Here is a 23,710-nt window from a genome sequence, read left to right as displayed (position 1 = left end):
AAAGTATGTTACCTTTTAACAATAACGGAACATTTAACCCTCTAAACAGTCAACTAGAAAATTGCCAATAAGATAAACAATAAAATCTCTACACTGAAATTATGATTCATATTGAGAAAATACAAATTGAAATCAAGAAATCCAAATTTATGTTGAGAAATAATAATGAAATTCCGAAGAAGACGAAATGGTTAAACTATAAAAGAGAACACTTAGACGTCAATGGCAATAATCGCAATCCCTCGTCGCCTTAAAAACTAATAAGGAAAAAAATCTGAGACATTATATCAAAAACTTAGACCCTACTAAGAAAACAGATTATAGTGTCTGGAAAGCAGTGAAAAATAAGCAAAGCCCTATTGTATATGAGTCACACTTACGCCTCCAGAACGGAGTATGTGCAAAAAATACTTCCGAAATAATCGAGGCATACGCCAATCACTTGGAGAATGTATTTACCCCAACTGATGCAAACTCTTCTGTTAGTGCTAACATTATAAATAAAGCAGTGCCACGCCCAATAAAATTCCGGTTCTCTACCGTGAGGACACAGGTAAATCACCCATCTACCATGTATTTTGTTATTGCAAGAGTTAGGTTTTTGACAATTGCATCCTGTCTCTATGTCTTTAGCTATTTAATGATATAAAAATAAATTTGTTTAAATAAAAAAACCAAAAAAAAAATTATAATTTCTTTAAACATTTTTTAAATTAACATATTATTTATTTATAAGTAGTAGTACAATTTATTTTAAAACAATTCACAAAGCTCTGGAATTTAATCGTTCGTCATTTAATCGTTCATTTAATATCGGTTTAACAACCGAAAGCTGAGGGCCAATCACATACGCCCAACTTGCTGTTGAACATCAAAGGGCTGCCGCAGGAACGCTCCACTTCACATTCACACTGACAGATCACATAACTGGCACTGCATTTATTGGTGGCATCGGTGAAGGAAGTGCCGTCGGGTTTTCCCACACAACGACCGCCGTTGGCGCAGTGGGTGCCGGAGGGACCGGCATGTGGTCCAGTTGGTGGTTGATAGGGTTTATCGCATTTGGCATTTTCGGGGAAATCACACGAGCCGGTGGCGGCATTGAAGTGTAGATTATTGGGGCATTCGAAAGTGATTGCTTGATTGTCTTGACAGACAACAAACTGTTGGCATGTGTCTCCGGGTATCTTAACACCATTGTTCTTGCCACAGCACACACCTTCACACTCTCCGGGGGTAGATGGTGGGGGTACTGTTGGTTTTGGAGTTTTAGTGGGTTTAGGAGTTATAGTTGCTGTTCCTGTAGACCCGGGGGTTTTTGTGGGTTTAGGAGTTACAGTTACTGTTCCTGTTCCTGTAGACCCGGGGGTTTTTGTGGGTTTAGGAGTTATAGTTACTGTTCCTGTAGACCCGGGGGTTTTTGTGGGTTTAGGAGTTACAGTTACTGTTCCTGTTGACCCGGGGGTTTTTGTGGGTTTCGAAGTTATAGTTGCTGTTCCTGTAGACTCGCAGGGTGTGGTTACTTCTGGGGTTTTTGTGGGTTTAGGAGTTACAGTTACTGTTCCTGTTGACCCGGGGGTTTTTGTGGGTTTCGAAGTTATAGTTGCTGTTCCTGTAGACTCGCAGGGTGTGGTTACTTCTGGGGTTTTAGTGGGTTTAGGAGTTACAGTTACTGTTCCTGTTGACCCGGGGGTTTTTGTGGGTTTAGGAGTTATAGTTACTGTTCCTGTAGACCCGGGGGTTTTTGTGGGTTTCGAAGTTATAGTTGCTGTTCCTGTAGACTCGCAGGGTGTGGTTACTTCTGGGGTTTTAGTGGGTTTAGGAGTTATAGTTACTGTTCCTGTTGACCCGGGGGTTTTTGTGGGTTTCGAAGTTATAGTTGCTGTTCCTGTAGACTCGCAGGGTGTGGTTACTTCTGGGGTTTTTGTGGGTTTAGGAGTTATAGTTACTGTTCCTGTAGACCCGGGGGTTTTTGTGGGTTTCGAAGTTATAGTTGCTGTTCCTGTAGACTCGCAGGGTGTGGTTACTTCTGGGGTTTTAGTGGGTTTAGGAGTTACAGTTACTGTTCCTGTTGACCCGGGGGTTTTTGTGGGTTTAGGAGTTATAGTTACTGTTCCTGTAGACCCGGGGGTTTTTGTGGGTTTCGAAGTTATAGTTGCTGTTCCTGTAGACTCGCAGGGTGTGGTTACTTCTGGGGTTTTAGTGGGTTTAGGAGTTATAGTTGCTGTTCCTGTAGACCCGGGGGTTTTTGTGGGTTTAGGAGTTACAGTTACTGTTCCTGTTGACCCGGGGGTTTTTGTGGGTTTCGAAGTTATAGTTGCTGTTCCTGTAGACTCGCAGGGTGTGGTTACTTCTGGGGTTTTAGTGGGTTTAGGAGTTACAGTTACTGTTCCTGTTGACCCGGGGGTTATTGTGGGTTTAGGAGTTATTGTTACTGTTCCTGTTGACCCGGGGGTTTTTGTGGGTTTCGAAGTTATAGTTGCTGTTCCTGTAGACTCGCAGGGTGTTGTTACTTCTGGAGTTTTAGTGGGTTTAGGAGTTATAGTTGCTGTTGCTGTAGACTCGCAGGGTGTGGTTACTTCGGGTGTTGTAGTTGCCTTAGGTGTTGTTGTGGGTTTGGGAGTTGTAATTGGCTTAGGAGTTGTGGTGTGTTTAGGAGTTGTGGCGGGTTTTGGAGTTGTAGTTGGATATGGTGTAGACACACACTCTGTGGTTACTTCGGGAGTTGTAGTTGGCTTAGGGGTTGTGGTGGGTTTAGGAGTTGTGGTGGGTTTAGGAGTTGTAGTTGGTTTTGGAGTTGTGGTGGGTTTAGGAGTTGTCGTAGGTTTTGGAGTTGTGGTGGGTTTTGGAGTTGTAGTTGGAGATGGTGTAGACTCACATTCTGTGGTTACTTCGGGTGTTGTAGTTGGTTTGGGGGTTGTGGTGGGTTTAGGAGTTGTCGTAGGTTTTGGAGTTGTGGTGGGTTTTGGAGTTGTAGTTGGAGATGGTGTAGACTCACACTCTGTGGTTACTTCGGGTGTTGTAGTTGGTTTGGGGGTTGTGGTGGGTTTAGGAGTTGTCGTTGGTTTTGGAGTTGTGGTGGGTTTTGGAGTTGTAGTTGGAGATGGTGTAGACTCACATTCTGTGGTTACTTCAGGTGTTGTAGTTGGTTTGGGGGTTGTGGTGGGTTTGGGAGTTGTAGTTGGTTTGGGAGTTGTGGTGGGTTTAGGAGTTGTGGCGGGTTTTGGAGTTGTAGTTGGAGATGGTGTAGACTCACACTCTGTGGTTACTTCGGGTGTTGGAGTTGGCTTAGGAGTGGTGGCAGGTTTTGGAGTTGTATCTGCTGTTGTCTCACATGTTGTAGTTATTTCTGGAATTTCAGTTGGCTTTGTAGTTGGTGGTGTTGGAGTATTACAGCAGACATCACAATCACACGACTCACATTGATTTGCGGCGGCAAATACGGTACCATATTGGCAATGAGACCGCGAAGGCAAGTCGCACATCTCCAATTCACGATTGAAATGCAAGCCTTTGGGACATTCTCTTACAATAACGCGACGATTGCGAGAGCAAAGCAAAAATTTCGAACAACTGGTTGGCAAAGCAATGCGTTGTCCAATATTATCCGAATTACAGACGCTGGCTGAAGCATAGTTCACAATCGTTAAAATAGCCACAGCTAATGAAATTAATGAAAATTTCATGTTTGGTTTTTTTTTTGTTAATCGTTTTGCCTTTAACTTTTACTTTAAATCGAAATACTGCAACACCTGGGAATTTAAACCAAAAAAAAAAAAAAATTCCGCTTTTAGCTAAACTTTCTTGGAAAGTGCACAAGTTATGGACTGTAATTGTACATATTGTGCCTTTTTATACCAACTTCAGGAAGATGCTGCAGAATTGTGAGATAACAAAATAAAAACTCACTCACTTGTTTGTTGCCTAATTCAATAATTGTGTAAGTAAAAGTAATTGATGTTAAATTATTGTTCTATTGCTTTATTTTTATTTTTAAAATGAAAAGAACTTAACTAAAAGCATTTTTGCCTAAAACATATCAGACCAATTGCCTGATATATAAATATATTTTTATCAAAATGATAAGATTTTTATGCAGAAACGTGGCTGAATGGGTGCAGACGTGTTTTAAATAGAACATTTAAGGAAATGTTAATTGTAAAGACTTTTTTTTTATTATTTTTGAATTTTTAGCTTAATTTGCAGGTCTTAAAGTGGTTAAATTTTAGCTTCATTTATAGGTCTTTATGTTGTTCAATTTTAGCTTTGTTCGTAGGACTAATGTTGTTAATGCTAAGATATCGACAAAAGTATTATAAAGAAGGAAAATCCATTATCTATTAAATTCATTTGAATAAATTACATTTCTTTATTAATAATATACATTCCATAATACATATTTTAAGCCAAATCACACTTTACATTTGCTGGATAATTACATGTTAGTAATTTATTGTCCCACTGTAAACCCTGGGAACAATTCATTTCAACTTCACACTCGCACTGACACACAACATATTTGGAGCAGCTTGTTAGCGATGGAAAGAAAGTACCCTCGTTTTGACCCACACAACGTCCTCCACTGGGACAAGCAATACCCGATGGTCCGGCTGAGGGTCCCGATGGTGGTGTATGTGGCCAAGGACATTTGTAGTTTTGTGGATAGTCACACATGTCGGAGGAGGGATTGTAAACGAGATTATTGGGACAGAGGATTTCGACAGCACAGCCGTAATTACATTTGTAGAATTTATTGCAGACACCGTCAACGGGGAATAGTGTGCCCTCGGCTTCATTTTTACAGATTTGAATGTTGTTAGAGCAAACAACGTTTGGTAGGGATCCGTTGTTGTTGCCATTACCGTTTCCACTACCATTATCGTTTCCATTGCCGTTTCCATTTCCGCTACCACTTTCATTACCGTTTCCACTACCGTTTCCATTGCCGTTTCCACTACCGTTTCCACTACCATTTCCACTACCGTTTTCACTACCATTTCCACTACCGTTTCCATTGCCGTTTCCACTTCCATTATCTCCTTCATTCACACGAGCACAAGTTAACAGCTCCTCCACAAACTTAGTACCAGCTGGACAGGGTCTTTCAATCTCACACTCACACTGACACACAATATAACCATTGCTCTTAGAATCAGCAAACATTTTGCCATCTGGCTGACCAGCACATTTGCCGGGCTGGGCACATGCTACACCCGAGGGTCCAGTTGTAGGTGGTGTTGATTGCCAGGGACAATCTACTCTTTCGGGATAATCACAGATGTGGGTTGAAAGATTATATTGCAAGTTATTGGGGCAGGTCATAATATTGGCACACTCGCCTACACAAACAATATATTGATTACAGGTGCCATCGACATGCGAAACACTACCATCAGGTTTACCAGCACAAACGTTCAAGTTATTAGAACAAGTTCCATTGCCACTTCCATTACCATTTCCATTACCATCACCATGGACACAAATTAATAATTGCGGATCAAATTTAGAACCAGCGGGACAGGTCTCTTTTATCTCACATTCACATTGGCATACAATATAACCATTGCCTTTGGAATCAGCAAAGATTGTGCCATCTGGTTGACCAGCACACTTGCCGGGCTTGGCACATGTAACACCCGAAGCACAATTTCCACCTTCATTCACGGCTACACAAGTAAGCTGACTTTCATCAAATTTAGTACCAGCGGGACAGGTCTCTTTTATCTCACATTCACACTGGCATACAATATAACCATTGCCTTTGGAATCAGCAAAGATTGTGCCATCTGGTTGACCAGCACACTTGCCGGGCTTGGCACATGTAACACCCGAAGCACAATTTCCACCTTCATTCACGGCTACACAAGTAAGCTGACTTTCATCAAATTTAGTACCAGCGGGACAGGTCTCTTTTACCTCACATTCACACTGGCATACTATATAGCCATTGCTCTTGGAATCAGCAAAGATTGTGCCATCTGGTTGACCAGCACACTTGCCGGGCTTCGCACATGTCACACCCGAAGCACAATTTCCACCTTCATTCACAGCTACGCAAGTAAGCTGACTCTCATCAAATTTAGTACCAGCGGGACAGGTCTCTTTTATCTCACATTCACACTGACATACAATATAACCATTGTTCTTGGAATCTGCAAAGATTGTGCCATCTGGTTGACCAGCACACTTGCCGGGCTTGGCACATGTAACACCCGAAGCACAATTTCCACCTTCATTCACGGCTACACAAGTAAGCTGACTCTCATCAAATTTAGTACCAGCGGGACAGGTCTCTTTTACCTCACATTCACACTGGCATACTATATAGCCATTGCTCTTGGAATCAGCAAAGATTGTGCCATCTGGTTGACCAGCACACTTGCCGGGCTTGGCACATGTAACACCCGAAGCACAATTTCCATTTCCACTTCCATTGCCAGCCTCATTCGTTTGTGCACAGGTATGTTGGTTTTCATCAAACTTAGTACCAGCGGGACAGGGTCTTTCAATCTCACACTCGCACTGACACACAATATAACCATTGCCCTTAGGATCAGCAAACATTTGGCCATCTGGTTGACCAACACACTTGCCCGGCTGGGCACATGTTACACCCGAAGGTCCAGTTGTAGGTGGTTTTGATTGCCAGGGACAATTTACATTTTGGGGATAATCACAGATGTGGGTTGAAAGATTATATTGCAAGTTATTGGGGCAGTTCATAATATTGGCACACTCGCCTACACAAACAACATATTGATTGCAATTGCCATCGATATGTGAATCACTACCATCAGGTTTACCAACACAAACTTTCAAGTTATTAGAACACTTGATTTCAGGCGAGGCTATGTCAATGCTATTGCCTAAGGCAATGCTTAGGTTCAGCAACAGCAAAACAGCGCTGACAACTACAAATATAACTTATTAATATTTATTACTCTTCATATTATCAAATAGAAAACTTACCTTTAAACATATTGAATTTGAATTTTAATTAATTCGTCCACAATTTAAAAGCTTCTAAACAAGGCTAATAAATTGAGGCTACTTATATAGACCAACGGAAATATTTGTATAGTTCACAAAACAGATCAGCCAAATTGATAATATATTCTTCGAAAAAAGTAAAATAAATTGATATGAAGTAATTGCGATATTCTAGCACTTAACAAACTATAGGGATTGTCAAAAAAGCTGTTATTTATTAAGAATTATAAAGTTTTCTTCAATCAACTTAAGGGGACACTTAACACAGATCAACAGCAAAAAAAGACTTCACTAACCACTATATAGATTTGATGCATCATGGTTACCTAAGTGCAAAAATGGTAAAATTTTTCAATTTTATGGATAGATTTTTTAAAATTTTTTTTTTCTAAAATTGTGAGTTTTTAGATTTTTCTCCACATAATTTATGATAACTCAAAAAGAGTTAGTCCGATATTATTGAGGTAACCTTAGGAAAGTTCAAATTTACCTAAACTTTAATCTGTTTATATATTGCGTTTTAATCGGCTCCGTAGTTTCGGAGTTATAATAACAAAATGAAGCAAGACATTATTTTTTACGTGAAAATAGCTGATTTTTGTGGTTTAAAAAAATCATAAAAAATCGAAAACGACAGAAATTGTTTAGATTTATTGCTTTATCGCAAAGCCACGTGTAATAGAAACAAAATGAGATATTGATCATAAAAATCGATGGATTATTTTCGAATTTATTCACAATTAAGTGAATTCGCTCATTTTCAAAACATTTACCTTTTTTGTTTGATATACATAAAATTGAGTAGTTAATGTTCTTCTTTCGATTGATTGAATGTTGACAACATTTTTCCCATGCTATGTACAAATTTTTACATATATATTGCGTTTTAATCGGCTCAGTAGTTTCGGAGTAATAATAACAAATTGAAGCAAGAAATATATTTTTTATGTAAAAATATCCAATTTTTTTGTTTTAAAAAAATCATGAAAAATCGAAAACGGCATAAATTGTTTAGATTTATTGCTTTATCGCAAAGCCACATGTAATAGGAACAAAATGAGATATTGATCATAAAAATCGTTGGATTATTTTCGAATTTATTCACAATTAAGTGAATTCGCTTATTTTCAGAAAATTGTGTGTGCGTACAAGCGTGTACTTTGAGTGTAAATTTTACATGTGTTTTGTTATTGTAACAAAAATTTTAACAAAAACAAAACACATGTAAAATGTACACTCAAAGTACGCACATACAATTTTCTGAGAATAAGCGAATTCACTTAATTGTGAATAACTTCGAGAATAATCCATCGATTTTTATGATCAATATCTCATTTTGTTCCTATTACATGTGGTTTTGCAATAAAGCAATAAATCTAAACAATTTCTGCCGTTTTCGATTTTTCATGAATTTTTTAAAACATAAATTATGTGGAGAAACATTACAAAAAATTTACAATTTTAGAAAAAAAAATTTAAAAAAAATCTATCCATAGAATTTAAAAATTTTACCATTTTTGTACTACTAGAACCACAATACATCTAAATTGTGTAGTGGTTTAAAAAGCCTACAAAATTTTGTCGATTTTGTTGTCCTGTGTAATTTTACTATCTGTCCTTGAAGAACTTTCGATATTCAACAGCTTTTACGATCTCCTGACAAATTTGAAAATTGCCCTGGAATTGTTTTGTCAAAAGTCCACAGATAATTAAGTAAAGTTTTATGTGGCCCTTTATAATAATTTCCAATTAGTTGGACAGACTAGAAGCTACAATTTGTTTATTGTATACTAAATGTTAATTCTGAGGTTGCTGTCCGAATCTTGACTCATTCCCACGACAATTTTAACTGTACCAATAGGAAGATTGTTTCCCAAGAATAAGCTATCGGCAACAGTAAAAATAACCTTGAGATAAATATTCTAGGACTGGGTTCCCATTTCCTAACAATTTGGAAAAGCGTCTTTACGAGGCAGCTTTCTATAGACAAGTGTCTTAAAAAGTCAGTTTTCTAAAGAAAAGTTGCTTACAAAGACTATTTTATATAGAAAGGCGTCTTATAAATACGATTTTATATAAACAAGTGTCTTATAGAAACAGTTTTCTTTACAAAGTTGTCTACAAAGATAGTTTTCTATACAAAAGGCAGACATTATTTAAATTTTAGCTTCAATCGTAGGTCTTTATAAACTTAAATTTTAGCTTCATTTAAAGGTCTTTATGTAGTTCAACTTTAGCTTCATTTAAAGGTCTTTATACAACTCAATTTTAGCTTCAATCGTAGGTCTCTATGTAGTTCAATTTCAGCTTCATTTAAAGGTCTTTATATAGTTCAATTTTAGCTTTAATCGTAGGTCTTTATAAAGTTCAATTTTAGCTTCATTTAAAGGTCTTTATATAGTTCAACTTTAGCTTCATTTAAAGGTCTTTATACAATTAAATTTTAGCTTCAATCGTAGGTCTCTATGTAGTTCAATTTCAGCTTCATTTAAAGGTCTTTATATAGTTAAATTTTAGCTTTAATCGTAGGTCTTTATAAAGTTCAATTTTAGCTTCATTTAAAGGTCTTTATGTAGTTCAATTTTAGCTTCATTTAAAGGTCTTTATACAATTAAATTTTAGCTTCCATCTTAGGTCTTTATGTAGTTCAATTTCAGCTTCATTTAAAGGTCTTTATATTTCAATTTCAGCTTCAATCGTAGGTCTTTATAAAATTCAATTTTAGCTTCAATCGTAGGTCTTTATGTAGTTAAATTTTAGCTTCATTTAAAGGTCTTTATATAGTTCAATTTTAGCTTCAATCGAGGGTCTATATAAAGTTCAATTTTAGCTTCAATCGTAGGTCTTTATAAAATTCAATTTTAGCTTCAATCGTAGGTCTTTATGTAGTTCAATTTTAGCTTCATTTAAAGGTCTTTATATAGTTCAACTTTAGCTTCATTTAAAGGTCTTTATACAATTAAATTTTAGCTTCAATCGTAGGTCTCTATGTAGTTCAATTTCAGCTTCATTTAAAGGTCTTTATATAGTTCAATTTTAGCTTTAATCGTAGGTCTTTATAAAGTTCAATTTTAGCTTCATTTAAAGGTCTTTATATAGTTCAATTTTAGCTTTAATCGTAGGTCTTTATAAAATTCAATTTTAGCTTCAATCGTAGGTCTTTATAAAATTCAATTTTAGCTTCAATCGTAGGTCTTTATGTAGTTCAATTTTAGCTTCATTTAAAGGTCTTTATATAGTTCAATTTTAGCTTCAATCGAGGGTCTATATAAAGTTCAATTTTAGCTTCATTTAAAGGTCTTTATATAGTTCAACTTTAGCTTCATTTAAAGGTCTTTATAGAATTAAATTTTAGCTTCAATCGTAGGTCTCTATGTAGTTCAATTTCAGCTTCATTTAAAGGTCTTTATATAGTTCAATCTTAGCTTTAATCGTAGGTCTTTATAAAGTTCAATTTTAGCTTCATTTAAAGGTCTTTATGTAGTTCAATTTTAGCTTCATTTAAAGGTCTTTATACAATTAAATTTTAGCTTCCATCTTAGGTCTTTATGTAGTTCAATTTTAATTTCATTTAAAGGTCTTTATATTTCAATTTCAGCTTCAATCGTAGGTCTTTATAAAATTCAATTTTAGCTTCAATCGTAGGTCTTTATGTAGTTCAATTTTAGCTTCATTTAAAGGTCTTTATATAGTTCAATTTTAGCTTCAATCGTGGGTCTTTATAAAGTTCAATTTTAGCTTCATTTAAAGGTCTTTATATAGTTCAATTTTAGCTTCAGTCGTAGGTCTTTATGTAGTTCAATTTTAGCTTCAATCGTATGTCTTTATAAAGTTCAATTTTAGCTTCAATCGTAGGTCTTTATGTAGTTCAATATTAGCTTCATTTAAAGGTCTTTATACAATTAAATTTTAGCTTCAATCGTAGGTCTTTATGTAGTTCAATTTTAACTTCATTTAAAGGTCTTTATATAGTTCAATTTTAGCTTCAATCGTAGTTCTTTATATAGTTAAATTTTAGCTTCATTTGAATGTCTTTATGTATTTCAATTTCAGCTTCAATCGTAGGTCTTTATGCAGTTCAATTTTAGCTTTATTTAAAGGGGTTTATATAATTAAATTTTAGCTTCAATCGTAGGTCTTTATGTAGTTAATGTTAAGGTATCGACAAAAACATTCTAAAGAAGGAAAGTTGAAGAACTGTTACTATTAATCTCCAATATCTATTAAGTTAATTAGTGAAAATATCATTTATTTATTAATAAAATACATTCCATAATACATTAATATACATATTTTAAGCCAAATCACACTTTACATTTGCTGCATAATTACATGTTAATAATGTATGGTCCCACTGTAAACCATTGGAACAATTCATTTCAACTTCACACTCGCACTGACACACAACATATTTGGAGCAGCTTGTTAGCGATGGAAAGAAAGTACCCTCCTTTTCACCCACACAACGTCCTCCACTGGGACAAGCAATGCCCGATGGCCCGGCTGAGGGTCCCGATGGTGGTGTATGTGCCCAAGGACATTTGTAGTTTTGTGGATAGTCACAGATTTCGGAAGAGGGATTGTAAACGAGATTATTGGGACAGAGAATTTCGACAGCACAGCCGTAATTGCATTTGTAGAATTTATTGCAGACACCGTCAACGGGGAAAAGTGAGCCCTCGGTTTCATTTTTACAGATCTGAATGTTGTTAGAGCAAACAACGTTTGATATGGTTCCGTTGCCGTTATTGTTGCTATTGTCATTTCCACTACCAGTGTTATTACCATTACCAGTTTCATTACCGTTTCCGTTTTCGTTCCCACTACCACTTCCATTATTGTTTCCATTGCCGTTGCCACTACCACTTTCATTACCATTACCGTTTCCACTACCACTACCACTTTCATTACCATTTCCGTTTCCATTGCCGTTTCCATTATCGTTTCCATTGCCGTTTCCACTACCAGTTCCAGTACCGTTTCCATTTCCGCTACCACTTCCATTGTCGTTTCCATTGTCGTTTCCACTACCGTTTCCATTGCCGTTTCCATTATCGTTTCCATTGCCGTTTCCACTACCAGTTCCAGTACCGTTTCCATTTCCGCTACCATTGTCATTATCGTTTCCATTGCCGTTTCCACTACCGTTTCCATTACCGTTTCCATTACCGCTTCCATTGCCGTTTCCACTTCCATTGTCTCCCTCATTTATATGATCACAAGTTAACAGCTCCTCCACAAACTTAGTACCAGCTGGACAGGGTCTTTCAATCTCACACTCGCACTGACACACAATATAACCATTGCCCTTAGAATCAGCAAACATTTTGCCATCTGGCTGACCAGCACATTTGCCGGGCTGGGCACATGCTACACCCGAGGGTCCAGTTGTAGGTGGTTTTGATTGCCAGGGGCAATCTACATTTTGGGGATAATCACAGATGTGGGTTGTAAGATTATATTGCAAGTTATTGGGACAGTTCATAATATTGGCACACTCGCCTACACAAACAATATATTGATTGCAGGTGCCATTGACATACGAAACACTACCGTCAGGTTTATCAATACAAATTGTCAAGTTGTTAGGACAATTGTTGTGGTCAGGGGTTGCTGGTGTAGCAGGAGTTGCTGGTGTAGCAGGAGTAGCAGGGGTTGCAGGCGTGGCAGGTGTATCAGGAGTTGCTGGTGTATCTGGAGTTGCTGGTGTAGCAGGAGTTGCTGGTGTAGCTGGAGTTGCTGGTGTAACAGGAGTTGCTGGTGTTGCAGGAGTAGCAGGGGTTGCAGGCGTGACAGGTGTATCAGGAGTTGCTGGTGTATCTGGAGTTGCTGGTGTAATAGGAGTTGCTGGTGTAGCAGGAGTTGCTGGTGTAGCAGGCGTGGCAGGTGTAGCAGGAGTTGCTGGTGTACCAGGAGTTCCTGGTGTAGCAGGTGTGTCACATGCAGGAGTTTCTGGAGTACCAGGTGTTGGATACAAGTTGCAACCATAAAGATCACAACATTCTGAGCAATCTGTGGCTTCGCTTACCCAATTTACATATTGCATATCGCAGGCTGCACGTTCTCTGATATCACACTCTCCTTTGAAACGATTAAAGTGCAAGCCTATTGGACAACTCATAATACTATCGGTTATGCCATTTTCGCATAGCACAAATTTATTACAGTCTGCTGGATGGGCCAAAAGTACACCATTCATTTGGTGTTCGCAAATATCCACAGCCAATGATAGCCCAACACCCAGAGATAGCAACAACAAAGCACTTTGAGCTAAAAAACAGTCAATCCAACATTCAGTTCACCTAATTACCGACATTTTTGATTCTAAACTCACCTTTGTACATTTTTAAAAAATATATTTTCTTAGGAGTTTTTTAAATAACACAACTTCCTTTTAACTACCGAACGTTTACTAGGTAAATAACGACTACTGATTCACAGAATTGTCTTATATTTATATGTACGGATAATTTTGGTATCTGCAACATTGATTAATATTCATGTAATTGATAATGTTCAGTGTTTGATATCAATTTGAAAGTGCTGTTGCTGATTATTTACATGAACAGGGTGTAACGACAATATTGATGTTCTTTTTTTGTAGAAAATTTTCTTATTCAATACAAGATTGTATTCAAAGAAAAGTGTCTTACGATGAAAGTATTCTATAGAAAATGTAATACAAATGCAGTTTCCTAAGGATACATTACAAAGAGATACTATAGAAAACTGCCTTACAAAGACAGGTTATCAGTTCCATTTCCAGTGTCTTTGTTATTCTTTATGTAGCTCTTGTAGGTCTTTATGTAGCACAATTTTAACTTCAATCATAGATCTTTATGTAGCTCAATTTTAGCTTCAATCATAGGTCTTTATGCAGCTCAATTTTAGCTTCTATCATAGATCTTTATGTAGCTCAATTTTAGCTTCAATCGCAGATCTTTGTGTAGCTCAATTTTAGCTTCAATCATAGGTCTTTATGTAGCTCAATTTTAGCTTCAATCATAGGTCTTTATGTAGTTCAATTTAAGCTTCAATCTTAGGTCTTTATGTAGCTCAATTTTAGCTTCATTTGAAGATCTTTATGTAATTACATTTTAGCTTCAATCATAGGTATTTATGTAGCTCAATTTTAGCTTCAATCTTAGGTCTTTATGTAGCTCAATTTTAGCTTCAATCATAGGTCTTTGTGTAGCTCAATTTTAGCTTCAATCATAGGTCTTTATGTAGCTCAATTTTAGCTTCAATCGCAGATCTTTGTGTAGCTCAATTTTAGCTTCAATCATAGGTCTTTATGTAGCTCAATTTTAGCTTCAATCATAGGTCTTTGTGTAGCTCAATTTTAGCTTCAATCGCAGAACTTTGTGTAGCTCAATTTTAGCTTCAATCATAGGTCTTTATGTAGCTCAATTTTAGCTTCAATCTTAGGTCTTTATGTAGCTCAATTTTAGCTTCAATCATAGGTCTTTGTGTAGCTCAATTTTAGCTTCAATCATAGGTCTTTATGTAGCTCAATTTTAGCTTCAATCGCATATCTTTGTGTAGCTCAATTTTAGCTTCAATCATAGGTCTTTATGTAGCTCAATTTTAGCTTCAATCATAGGTCTTTGTGTAGCTCAATTTTAGCTTCAATCGCAGATCTTTGTGTAGCTCAATTTTAGCTTCAATCATAGGTCTTTATGTAGCTCAATTTTAGCTTCAATCTTAGGTCTTTATGTAGCTCAATTTTAGCTTCAATCTTAGGTCTTTATGCAGCTCAATTTTAGCTTCATTCATAGATCTTTATGCAGCTCAATTTTAGCTTCAATCATAGATCTTTATGTAGCTCAATTTTAGCTTCAATCGCAGGTGTTTGTGTAGCTCAATTTTAGCTTCAATCTTAGGTCTTTATGTAGCTCAATTTTAGCTTCAATCATAGGTATTTATGTAGCTCAATTTTAGCTTCAATCTTAGGTATTTATGTAGCTCAATTTTAGCTTCAATCATAGGTATTTATGTAGCTCAATTTTAGCTTCAATCTTAGGTCTTTATGTAGCTCAATTTTAGCTTCAATCGTAGGTCTTTATGCAGCTCAATTTTAGCTTCATTCATAGATCTTTATGTAGCTCAATTTTAGCTTCAATCGCAGATCTTTGTGTAGCTAAATTTTAGCTTCAATCATAGGTCTTTATGTAGCTCAACTTTAGCTTGAATCACCAATCTTTATGTGGCTCAATTTTAGCTTCAATCATAGGTCTTTATGCAGCTCAATTTTAGCTTCAATAATAGGTCTTTATGTAGCTCAGTTTTAGTTTCAATTGTATGTGTTTATGTAGCTCAATTTTAGCTTCAATCATAGGTCTTTATGTAGTTCAATTTTAGTTTCAATCGTAGGGGTTTATGCAGCTCAATTTTAGCTTCATTCATTGATCTTTATGTAGCTCAATTTTAGCTTCAATCATAGGTCTTTATGTAGATCAGTTTTAGCTTCATTTGAAGATCTTTATGTAATTCAATTTTAGCTTCAATCATAGGTATTTATGTAGCTCAATTTTAGCTTCAATCTTAGGTCTTTATGTAGCTCAATTTTAGCTTCATTTGAAGATCTTTATGTAATTCAATTTTAGCTTCAATCATAGGTTTTTATGTAGCTCAGTTTTAGCTTCATTTGAAGATCTTTATGTAGCTCAATTTTAGCTTCAATCATAGGTATTTATGTAGCTCAATTTTAGCTTCAATCTTAGGTCTTTATGTAGCTCAATTTTAGCTTCAATCGCAGGTCTTTGTGTAGCTCAATTTTAGCTTCAATCATAGGTCTTTATGTAGCTCAATTTTAGCTTCAATCATAGGTCTTTATGTAGCTCAATTTTAGCTTCAATCTTAGGTCTTTATGCAGCGCAATTTTAGCTTCATTCATAGATCTTTATGCAGCTCAATTTTAGCTTCAATCATAGATCTTTATGTAGCTCAATTTTAGCTTCATTCATTGATCTTTATGTAGCTCAATTTTAGCTTCAATCATAGGTCTTTATGTAGTTCAGTTTTAGCTTCATTTGAAGATCTTTATGTAATTCAATTTTAGCTTCAATCATAGGTCTTTATGTAGCTCAGTTTTAGCTTCATTTGAAGATCTTTATGTAATTCAATTTTAGATTCAATCATAGGTCTTTATGTGGTTCAGTTTTAGCTTCATTTGAAGATCTTTATATAATTCAATCTTACCTTCAGTCGTAGATCTTTATGTAGTTAATGTTAAGGTATCGACAAAAGTATTCCGTAAAAGGAAACTATGCCTCTTAAAGTCCAATATCTATTAAATTCATTTGTGAAAAGAACATTCCTTTATTAACAAAATACATTCCATAATACACATACATATTTTAAGCCACATCACCATTTACACTTGCTGCATTATTACATGTTAATAATGTGGAAGGTCACAGATTTCGGAGGAGGGATTGTAAACGCGATTATTGGCACAGAGAAATTCGACAGCACAGCCATAATTGCATTTGTAGTATTTATTACTGACACCGTCAATGGGGAATACTGAGCCTTTGGTTTCATTGTTACAGATTTGAATGTTGTTAGCGCAAATAACATTTAAATCGTTTGCGTTGTCGTTGTTGTTGCCATTATCGTTACCGTTTCCATTGCCAGTTACACTACGAGTTGCACGAGCAGCAGGGGTTGCTGGTGTAGCAGGAGTTGCTGGTGTGGCAGGAGTTGCTGGTGTGGCAGCAGTAGCTGGTGTAGCAGGAGTTGCTGGTGTGGCAGGAGTTGCACGTACAGCACGAGCAGAACGGTTTGCTGGTGTAGCAGGAGTTGCTGGTGTAGCAGCAGTAGCTGGTGTAGCAGCAGTAGCTGGTGTAGCAGCAGTAGCTGGTGTAGCTGGAGTTGCACGTACAGCACGTGCAGCACGGGTTGCTGGTGTAGCAGGAGTTGCTGGTGTAGCTGGAGTTGCACGTACAGCACGTGCAGCACGGGTTGCTGGTGTGGCAGCAGTAGCTGGTGTAGCAGGAGTTGCTGGTGTAGCTGGAGTTGCTGGTGTAGCTGGAGTTGCACGTACAGCACGTGCAGCACGGGTTGCTGGTGTGGCAGCAGTAGCTGGTGTAGCAGGAGTTGCTGGTGTAGCTGGAGTTGCTGGTGTAGCTGGAGTTGCACGTACAGCACGTGCAGCACGGGTTGCTGGTGTAGCAGGAGTAGCAGGAGTTGCTGCTGTAGCTGGTGTAGCAGCAGTAGCTGGTGTAGCAGCAGTAGCTGGTGTAGCAGCAGTAGCTGGTGTAGCAGCAGTAGCTGGTGTAGCTGGAGTAGCTGGAGTTGCACGTACAGCACGTGCAGCACGGGTTGCTGGTGTAGCAGGAGTTGCTGGTGTGGCAGCAGTAGCTGGTGTAGCAGGAGTTGCTGCTGTAGCAGGAGTTGCTGGTGTAGCAGCAGTAGCTGGTGTAGCAGCTGTAGCTGGTGTAGCAGGTGTAGCTGGTGTAGCAGGTGTTGCTGGTGTAGCAGCAGTAGCTGGTGTAGCAGGTGTTGCTGGTGTAGCAGCAGTAGCTGGTGTAGCTGGAGTTGCTGGTGTAGCAGGAGTTGCACGTACAGCACGTGCAGCACGGGTTGCTGGTGTAGCAGGAGTAGCTGGTGTAGCAGGAGTTGCTGGTGTAGCAGGAGTTGCTGGTGTGGCAGCAGTAGCTGCACGTGCAGCACGTACACCACGTGTCGGAGTTTCTTCAGTACCAGGTGTTGGATACGAATTGCAACCAAAATGAGCACAACAAACTGAACAATCCGTGTTTTCACTAACCAAATCTACATACTGCATATCGCAGGCCGCACGTCCTCTTTTATCACACTCTCCCTTGAAACGATTAAAATACAATCCTATTGGGCAACTCATAATACTATCGGTTACGCCATTTTCGCATAGCACAAATTTATTACAGTCTGCTGGATGGGCCAAACGTACACCATTCATTTGGAGCTCGCAAATATCCACAGCCAATGATAGCCCAACACCCAGGGTTAGCAACAACAAAGCACTTTGAGCTAAAACAAAACCAGTTAATTCACCTAATTACAATTAATTGTTGATTGTATAACTCACCTTTGTACATTATACAATAATATATTTTATTTAAATTATAGAACTTTCTTTTAACTACCGAACGTTTACTAGGTAAATAACGACTACTGGTTCACAGAATAGTGTTATATTTATATATACGGATAATTTTTGTATCTGAAATAATATTAGTGTAATTGATAATGTTAATTCAGTGTTAAATAACAATTTGAAAGCGTTATTGTTGTTTATTACATCAACAGGGTGTAACCTTAAGATTCACTTTTTTTTGTGGAACATTTTCTTATTCACTACAAAAGTATTTCACAATGTCAGTTTTTCAAAGAAAATTTTATTCAACAGAAAGTTTGCAGTAGAAAATTATGATAAAAATAATGAAATTTTCTAAAGATAAATCTCTAACAAAGAGTGACTATAGAAAACTGTCTTACACAGACAGTTTTTCAGTTCCATTTCCAGTTTTCCGGTGCGTTTTGATAGTTTTATACAGAAGTGTCTTTGAATACACAAACTGTTATACAAACACAGTTTTCAAAGAAAAGTGCTGTAAGCAGTTACTTATTGAATGTTTTCTTACAAAGATAGTTTTCTATAGAAAAGTATTCAAAGAATCTTTCATTCAAAGACTTTGTAGTGTTTCAATCGTAGGTCTTTATGTAGTTGAATTTTAGCTTCAATCATAGGTCTTAAAGTAGTTAAATTTTAGCTTCAATCGGAGGTCTTTAAGTTGTTCTATTTTAGCTTCAATCGTAGGTCTTTGAGTTGTTCAATTTTAGCTTCAATCATAGGTCTTTAATTTGTTAAATTTTAGCTTCAATCGTAGGTCTTTAAGTAGTTTAATTTTAGCTTCAAACGGAGGTCTTTAAGTTGTTCAATTTTAGCTTCAATCGTAGGTCTTTAAGTATTTAAAATTTAGCTTCAATCGTAGGTCTTTAAGTTGTTCAATTTTAGCTTCAATCGTAGGTCTTAAATAGTTAAAATTTAGCTTCAATCGTAGGTCTTTATATAGCTCAAGTTTAGCTTCAATCCTAGGACTTTATATAGTTCAGTTTTAGCTTCAATCCTAGGACTTTATATAGTTCAGTTTTAGCTTCTTTTGAAGGTATTTAAGTTGTTTAATTTTAGCTTCAATCGTAGGTCTTTAAGTAGTTCAAATTTAGCTTCAATCGGAGGTCTTTGAGTTGTTCAATTTTAGCTTCAATCGTAGGTCTTTAAGTAGTTTAATTTTAGCTTCAATCGGAGGTCTTTAAGTTGTTTAATTTTAGCTTCAATCGTAGGTCTTTAAGTATTTAAAATTTAGCTTCAATCGTAGGTCTTTAAGTTGTTAAATTTTAGCTTCAATCCTAGGACTTTAAGAATTTAAATTTTATCTTCAATCGTAGGTCTTGAAGTATTTCAATTTTAACATTCATCGTAGGTCTTTAAGTAGTTTAATTTTAGCTTCAATCGTAGGTCTTTAAGTAGTTTAATTTTAGCTTCAATCGGAGGTCTTTAAGTTGTTTAATTTTAGCTTCAATCGTAGGTCTTTAAGTATTTAAAATTTAGCTTCAATCGTAGGTCTTTAAGTTGTTCAATTTTAGCTTCAATCGTAGGTCTTTAAGTAGTTCAAATTTACCTTCAATCATAGGTCTTAAAGTAGTTAAATTTTAGCTTCAATCGGAGGCCTTTAAGTTGTTCAATTTTAGCTTCAATCGTAGGTCTTTAAGTAGTTCAAATTTAGCTTCAATCGGAGGTCTTTAAGTTGTTCAATTTTAGCTTCAATCATAGGTCTTAAAGTAGTTAAATTTTAGCTTCAATCGGATTTCTTTAAGTTGTTCAATTTTAGCTTCAATCTTAGGTCTTTAAGTAGTTCAATTTTAGCTTCAATCGTAGGTCTTTAAGTTGTTCTATTTTAGCTTCAATCATAGGTCTTAAAGTAGTTCAATTTTAGCTTCAATCGGAGGTCTTTAAGTTGTTAAATTTTAGCTTCAATCCTAGGACTTTAAGAATTTAAATTTTATCTTCAATCGTAGGTCTTTAAGTTGTTAAATTTTAGCTTCAATCCTAGGACTTTAAGAATTTAAATTTTATCTTCAATCGTAGGTCTTGAAGTATTTCAATTTTAACTTTCATCGTAGGTCTTTAAGTAGTTCAATTTTAGCTTCAATCGTAGGTCTTTAAGTTGTTCTATTTTAGCTTCAATCGGAGGTCTTTAAGTTGTTCAATTTTAGCTTCAATCGTAGGTCTTTAAGTTGTTAAATTTTAGCTTCATTTCTAGGACTTTAAGAATTTAAATTTTATCTTCAATCGTAAGTCTTAAAGTATTTCAATTTTAGCTTCAATCGTATGTCTTTATATAATTAAATTTTAGCTTCAATCGTAGGTCTTCAAGTTGTTCAATTCTAGATTCAATCGTAGGTCTTTAAGTTGTTCAATTTTAGCTTCAATCGTAGGTCTTTAAGTTGTTCAATTTTAGCTTGAATTGTAGGTCTTTAAGTTGTTAAATTTTAACTTCCATCGTAGGTCTTAAATAGTTAAATTTTAGCTTCAATCGTAGGTCTTTATATAGCTCAATATTAGCTTCAATCCTAGGACTTTAAATAGTTCAATTTTAGCTTCAATCCTAAGACTTTATATAGTTAAATTTTATTTTACATCGTAGGTCTTTATATAGCTCAAGTTTAGCTTCAATCCTAGGACTTTATATAGTTCAGTTTTAGCTTTTTTTGAAGGTCTTTAAGTAGTTCAATTTTAGCTTCAATCCTAGGACTTTAAATAGTTCAATTTTAGCGTCAATCGTAGGTCTTTAAGTTGTTCAATTTTAGCTTCAATCCTAGGACTTTAAATAGTTCAATTTTAGCTTCAATCGTAGGTCTTTAAGTTGTTCAATTTTAGCTTCAATCGTAGGTCTTTAAGTTGTTCAATTTTAGCTTCAATCGTAGGTCTTTAAGTATTTAAAATTTAGCTTCAATCGTAGGTCTTTCAGTTTTTCAAATTTAGCTTCAATCGTAGGTCTTTAAGTAGTTAAATTTTAGCTTCAATCGGAGGTCTTTAAGTTGTTCTATTTTAGCTTCAATCGGAGGTCTTTAAGTTGTTCTATTAGCTTCAATCGTAGGTCTTTAAATTGTTCAATTTTAGCTTCAATCGGAGGTCTTCAAGTTGTTCAATTTTAGTTTCAATCGGAGGTCTTTAAGTAGTTCAAATTTACCTTCAATCATAGGTCTTTAAGTAGTTAAATATTAGCTTCATTTGGAGGTTATTATGTAGTTCAATTTTAGCTTCAATTGGAGGTCTTTAAGTTGTTCTATTTTAGCTTTAATTGGAGGTCTTTAAGTAGTTCAAATTTACCTTCAATCATAGGTCTTTAAGTAGTTCAATTTTAGCTTCAATCGTAGGTCTTTAAGTTGTTCAATTTTAGCTTGAATTGTAGGTCTTTAAGTTGTTAAATTTTAACTTCCATCGTAGGTCTTAAATAGTTAAATTTTAGCTTCAATCGTAGGTCTTTATATAGCTCAATATTAGCTTCAATCCTAGGACTTTAAATAGTTCAATTTTAGCTTCAATCCTAAGACTTTATATAGTTAAATTTTATTTTACATCGTAGGTCTTTATATAGCTCAAGTTTAGCTTCAATCGTAGGACTTTAAGTAGTTCAAATTTAGCTTCAATCGTAGGACTTTAAGTAGTTTAATTTTAGTTTCAATCGTAGGTCTTTAAGTAGTTCAAATTTAGCTTCAATCATAGGTCTTTAAGTAGTTTAATTTTAGCTTCAATCGCAGGTCTTTACTTACTTCAATTTTATCTTTACTTGGTCTTTATGTAGTTCAATTTTAATATCTTTTGAGGGTGATTATGTACTTAAATTTTCAGCTTCATTTGCAGGTCTTAAATAGTTAAATTTTAGCTTCATTTGGAGGTTTTTATGTAGTTCAATTTTAATTTCAGTTGTACTTAAATTTCAGGTCTTTAGGGTAGTTATTTTTTTTTTCCAACACCAAATAACATCTCTTGCTCAATCACTCTAATTAATTATTTATCATTTGATTAAATCGTTTTTGGCATTGTTTTTATTGTCTTTACTGGCTGATAATTATTCGTAGTATCATTTATTTTTTGTTTTCGTATTATTGATTCAATGAATGTTTCTAGAATAATGTTGTTTTATCTACCCTGCTAAAATAATACGTAGAACGTCATATACTTTTAATTGAACAATAACAGAATATAGAATAAACATAGAGGGGAAAATCTCCTGTCAAATACTTAACTCTGTTGTCAGAAACCTAAGTAGTGAGAATGTATAAGTAGAAAAAAATTATGTGAAAACAAAAAAAAAACACTCGTATGTGTGAATATTTTGAGTAGATTTTAGTTTGAGTTTTTTTTCTAGTTTCCGCTCTATGTTTCTCTATGAATAACAGTCTGAGAAAAAAAAATTATTTCTGGAAAAACATATTTAAAGAGTTTACAAGGAACAATAATTAAATAACAAGATTAAATTGTTTACCCACATGCTATATGTTAGCAATTCCGGTGGAAGAGTGAAAGAGGACTTGAAACACATTTCTCAATGTATATTTACTGTTCATAACACATGTTAAGCTGAACGTTGACAAATAGTGTTAAATATTGCAAATTATGAATGAAGATTAGATAGAAGTAATGTAAAATTATAATTGAAAACTACAATAGCTAATGTTAGTAATGAAATATGTACTTAGTTATCGTTATAGACAATTAAAAGGGGTTTCCTCAAAGATAAAGATCATGAGTTTTTTGAGTCATATCATTGCTCGATCTCTTTTTTAATAAGATGTTTATTGATATAATATATTTATATTCATAATAATCTAAATATTATTGGAATCTGGGACCACGACGACCACGCCCATTATCACGACCACGCCCATTACCACGACTATGTCCATTACCATGACCACGTCCATTACCATGACCACGTCCTTTACCGCGTCCATGTCCTTTACCGCGTCCATGTCCATGGCCGTGACCATGTCCGTGATGTGGATGTTTACCATGTGGTTTCTTACAAGAACGTTTGGTGGAAGTAACAACAGCTTCAGTGGTTTCACTGACAGCCTCAGTAGTTTGCGAAACCTCTCCTACTTTCTCAGTTGTCACAGCCACAATTTCCTCTTTTTCAGTAGTTTGCGAAACCTCTCCTACTTTCTCAGTTGTCACAGCCACAACTTCCTCATTTTCGGTAGTTTGTGAAACCTCTTCTACTTTCTCAGTTGTCTCAGTTACATCCTGGGATGCAGCCAAAACGATCAGGCCCACGAGTCCGTATAACAGTAAAAGTTTCATGCTTGTCTAGTATGTACTTAGAAAGCAAAAACTCCAATGATGAATGATTTAATTTTGCCTAATATTTTGGGGTTTTTATAGGAAATTTGCAAGAAATTGTTATTAAAACATTGTTTATTTTATTATTGTTTTTGCATCTTATTTAAATATTTTGGAAAAATTATTTGAATAACTAAATATAGTAGAAAAATACAAATAATTGTATGAAATGCAGACTTGTTTACTTAAATGTATTGAAATTAATTATGAAATATTTTGATCATAGGGGTGATACAATTTAAGATTTAAGAAAACGATAATAGAAGACAATTTTCTATAGAAAACTGTCTTAACAAAGACAATTTTCTATAGAAAACTGTCTTA

General features: G+C 35.6%; 3 protein-coding genes across 5 annotated transcripts; all 3 read right to left on the bottom strand.

Annotated features, from left to right (window-relative positions):
* Nucleotides 1-738: 738 nt before the first annotated feature.
* Nucleotides 739-3,719, bottom strand: LOC135953344 (mucin-2-like). Of its 3 annotated transcripts, none has more exons than XM_065503193.1 (2): nt 2,825-3,719; nt 739-2,788 (listed from the first exon to the last, which is right to left on the bottom strand). In XM_065503193.1, the coding sequence occupies exons 1-2, from the start codon at nt 3,684-3,686 to the stop codon at nt 819-821; spliced, it is 2,832 nt and encodes a 943-aa protein (XP_065359265.1). In that variant the 5' UTR covers nt 3,687-3,719; the 3' UTR covers nt 739-818. The 3 variants fall into 3 exon arrangements, with proteins under 3 accessions (XP_065359265.1, XP_065359266.1, XP_065359264.1); XM_065503194.1 differs by having other exon boundaries at nt 739-2,752; XM_065503192.1 differs by having other exon boundaries at nt 739-3,719.
* A 626-nt stretch (nt 3,720-4,345) lies between these two features.
* LOC135955725 (uncharacterized) lies at nt 4,346-18,147 on the bottom strand. Its single transcript, XM_065506083.1, has 5 exons — nt 18,065-18,147; nt 16,393-18,006; nt 11,291-13,260; nt 11,195-11,210; nt 4,346-6,911 (listed from the first exon to the last, which is right to left on the bottom strand). The coding sequence occupies exons 1-5, from the start codon at nt 18,072-18,074 to the stop codon at nt 4,402-4,404; spliced, it is 6,120 nt and encodes a 2,039-aa protein (XP_065362155.1). The 5' UTR covers nt 18,075-18,147; the 3' UTR covers nt 4,346-4,401.
* Nucleotides 18,148-22,879: 4,732 nt separating this feature from the next.
* LOC135955724 (homeobox protein caupolican-like) lies at nt 22,880-23,347 on the bottom strand. The gene has a single exon (XM_065506081.1). It carries the CDS (start codon nt 23,345-23,347, stop codon nt 22,880-22,882), a length of 468 nt encoding a protein of 155 aa, XP_065362153.1.
* Between the last annotated feature and the right edge of the window lie 363 nt (nt 23,348-23,710).

This window comes from Calliphora vicina, chromosome 3, assembly GCF_958450345.1.
Source record: "Calliphora vicina chromosome 3, idCalVici1.1, whole genome shotgun sequence".
Lineage (NCBI taxonomy): Eukaryota > Metazoa > Arthropoda > Insecta > Diptera > Calliphoridae > Calliphora > Calliphora vicina.
Note: the sequence above shows the minus strand (reverse complement) of the source record. Positions and strands in the feature narration are given on the sequence as shown.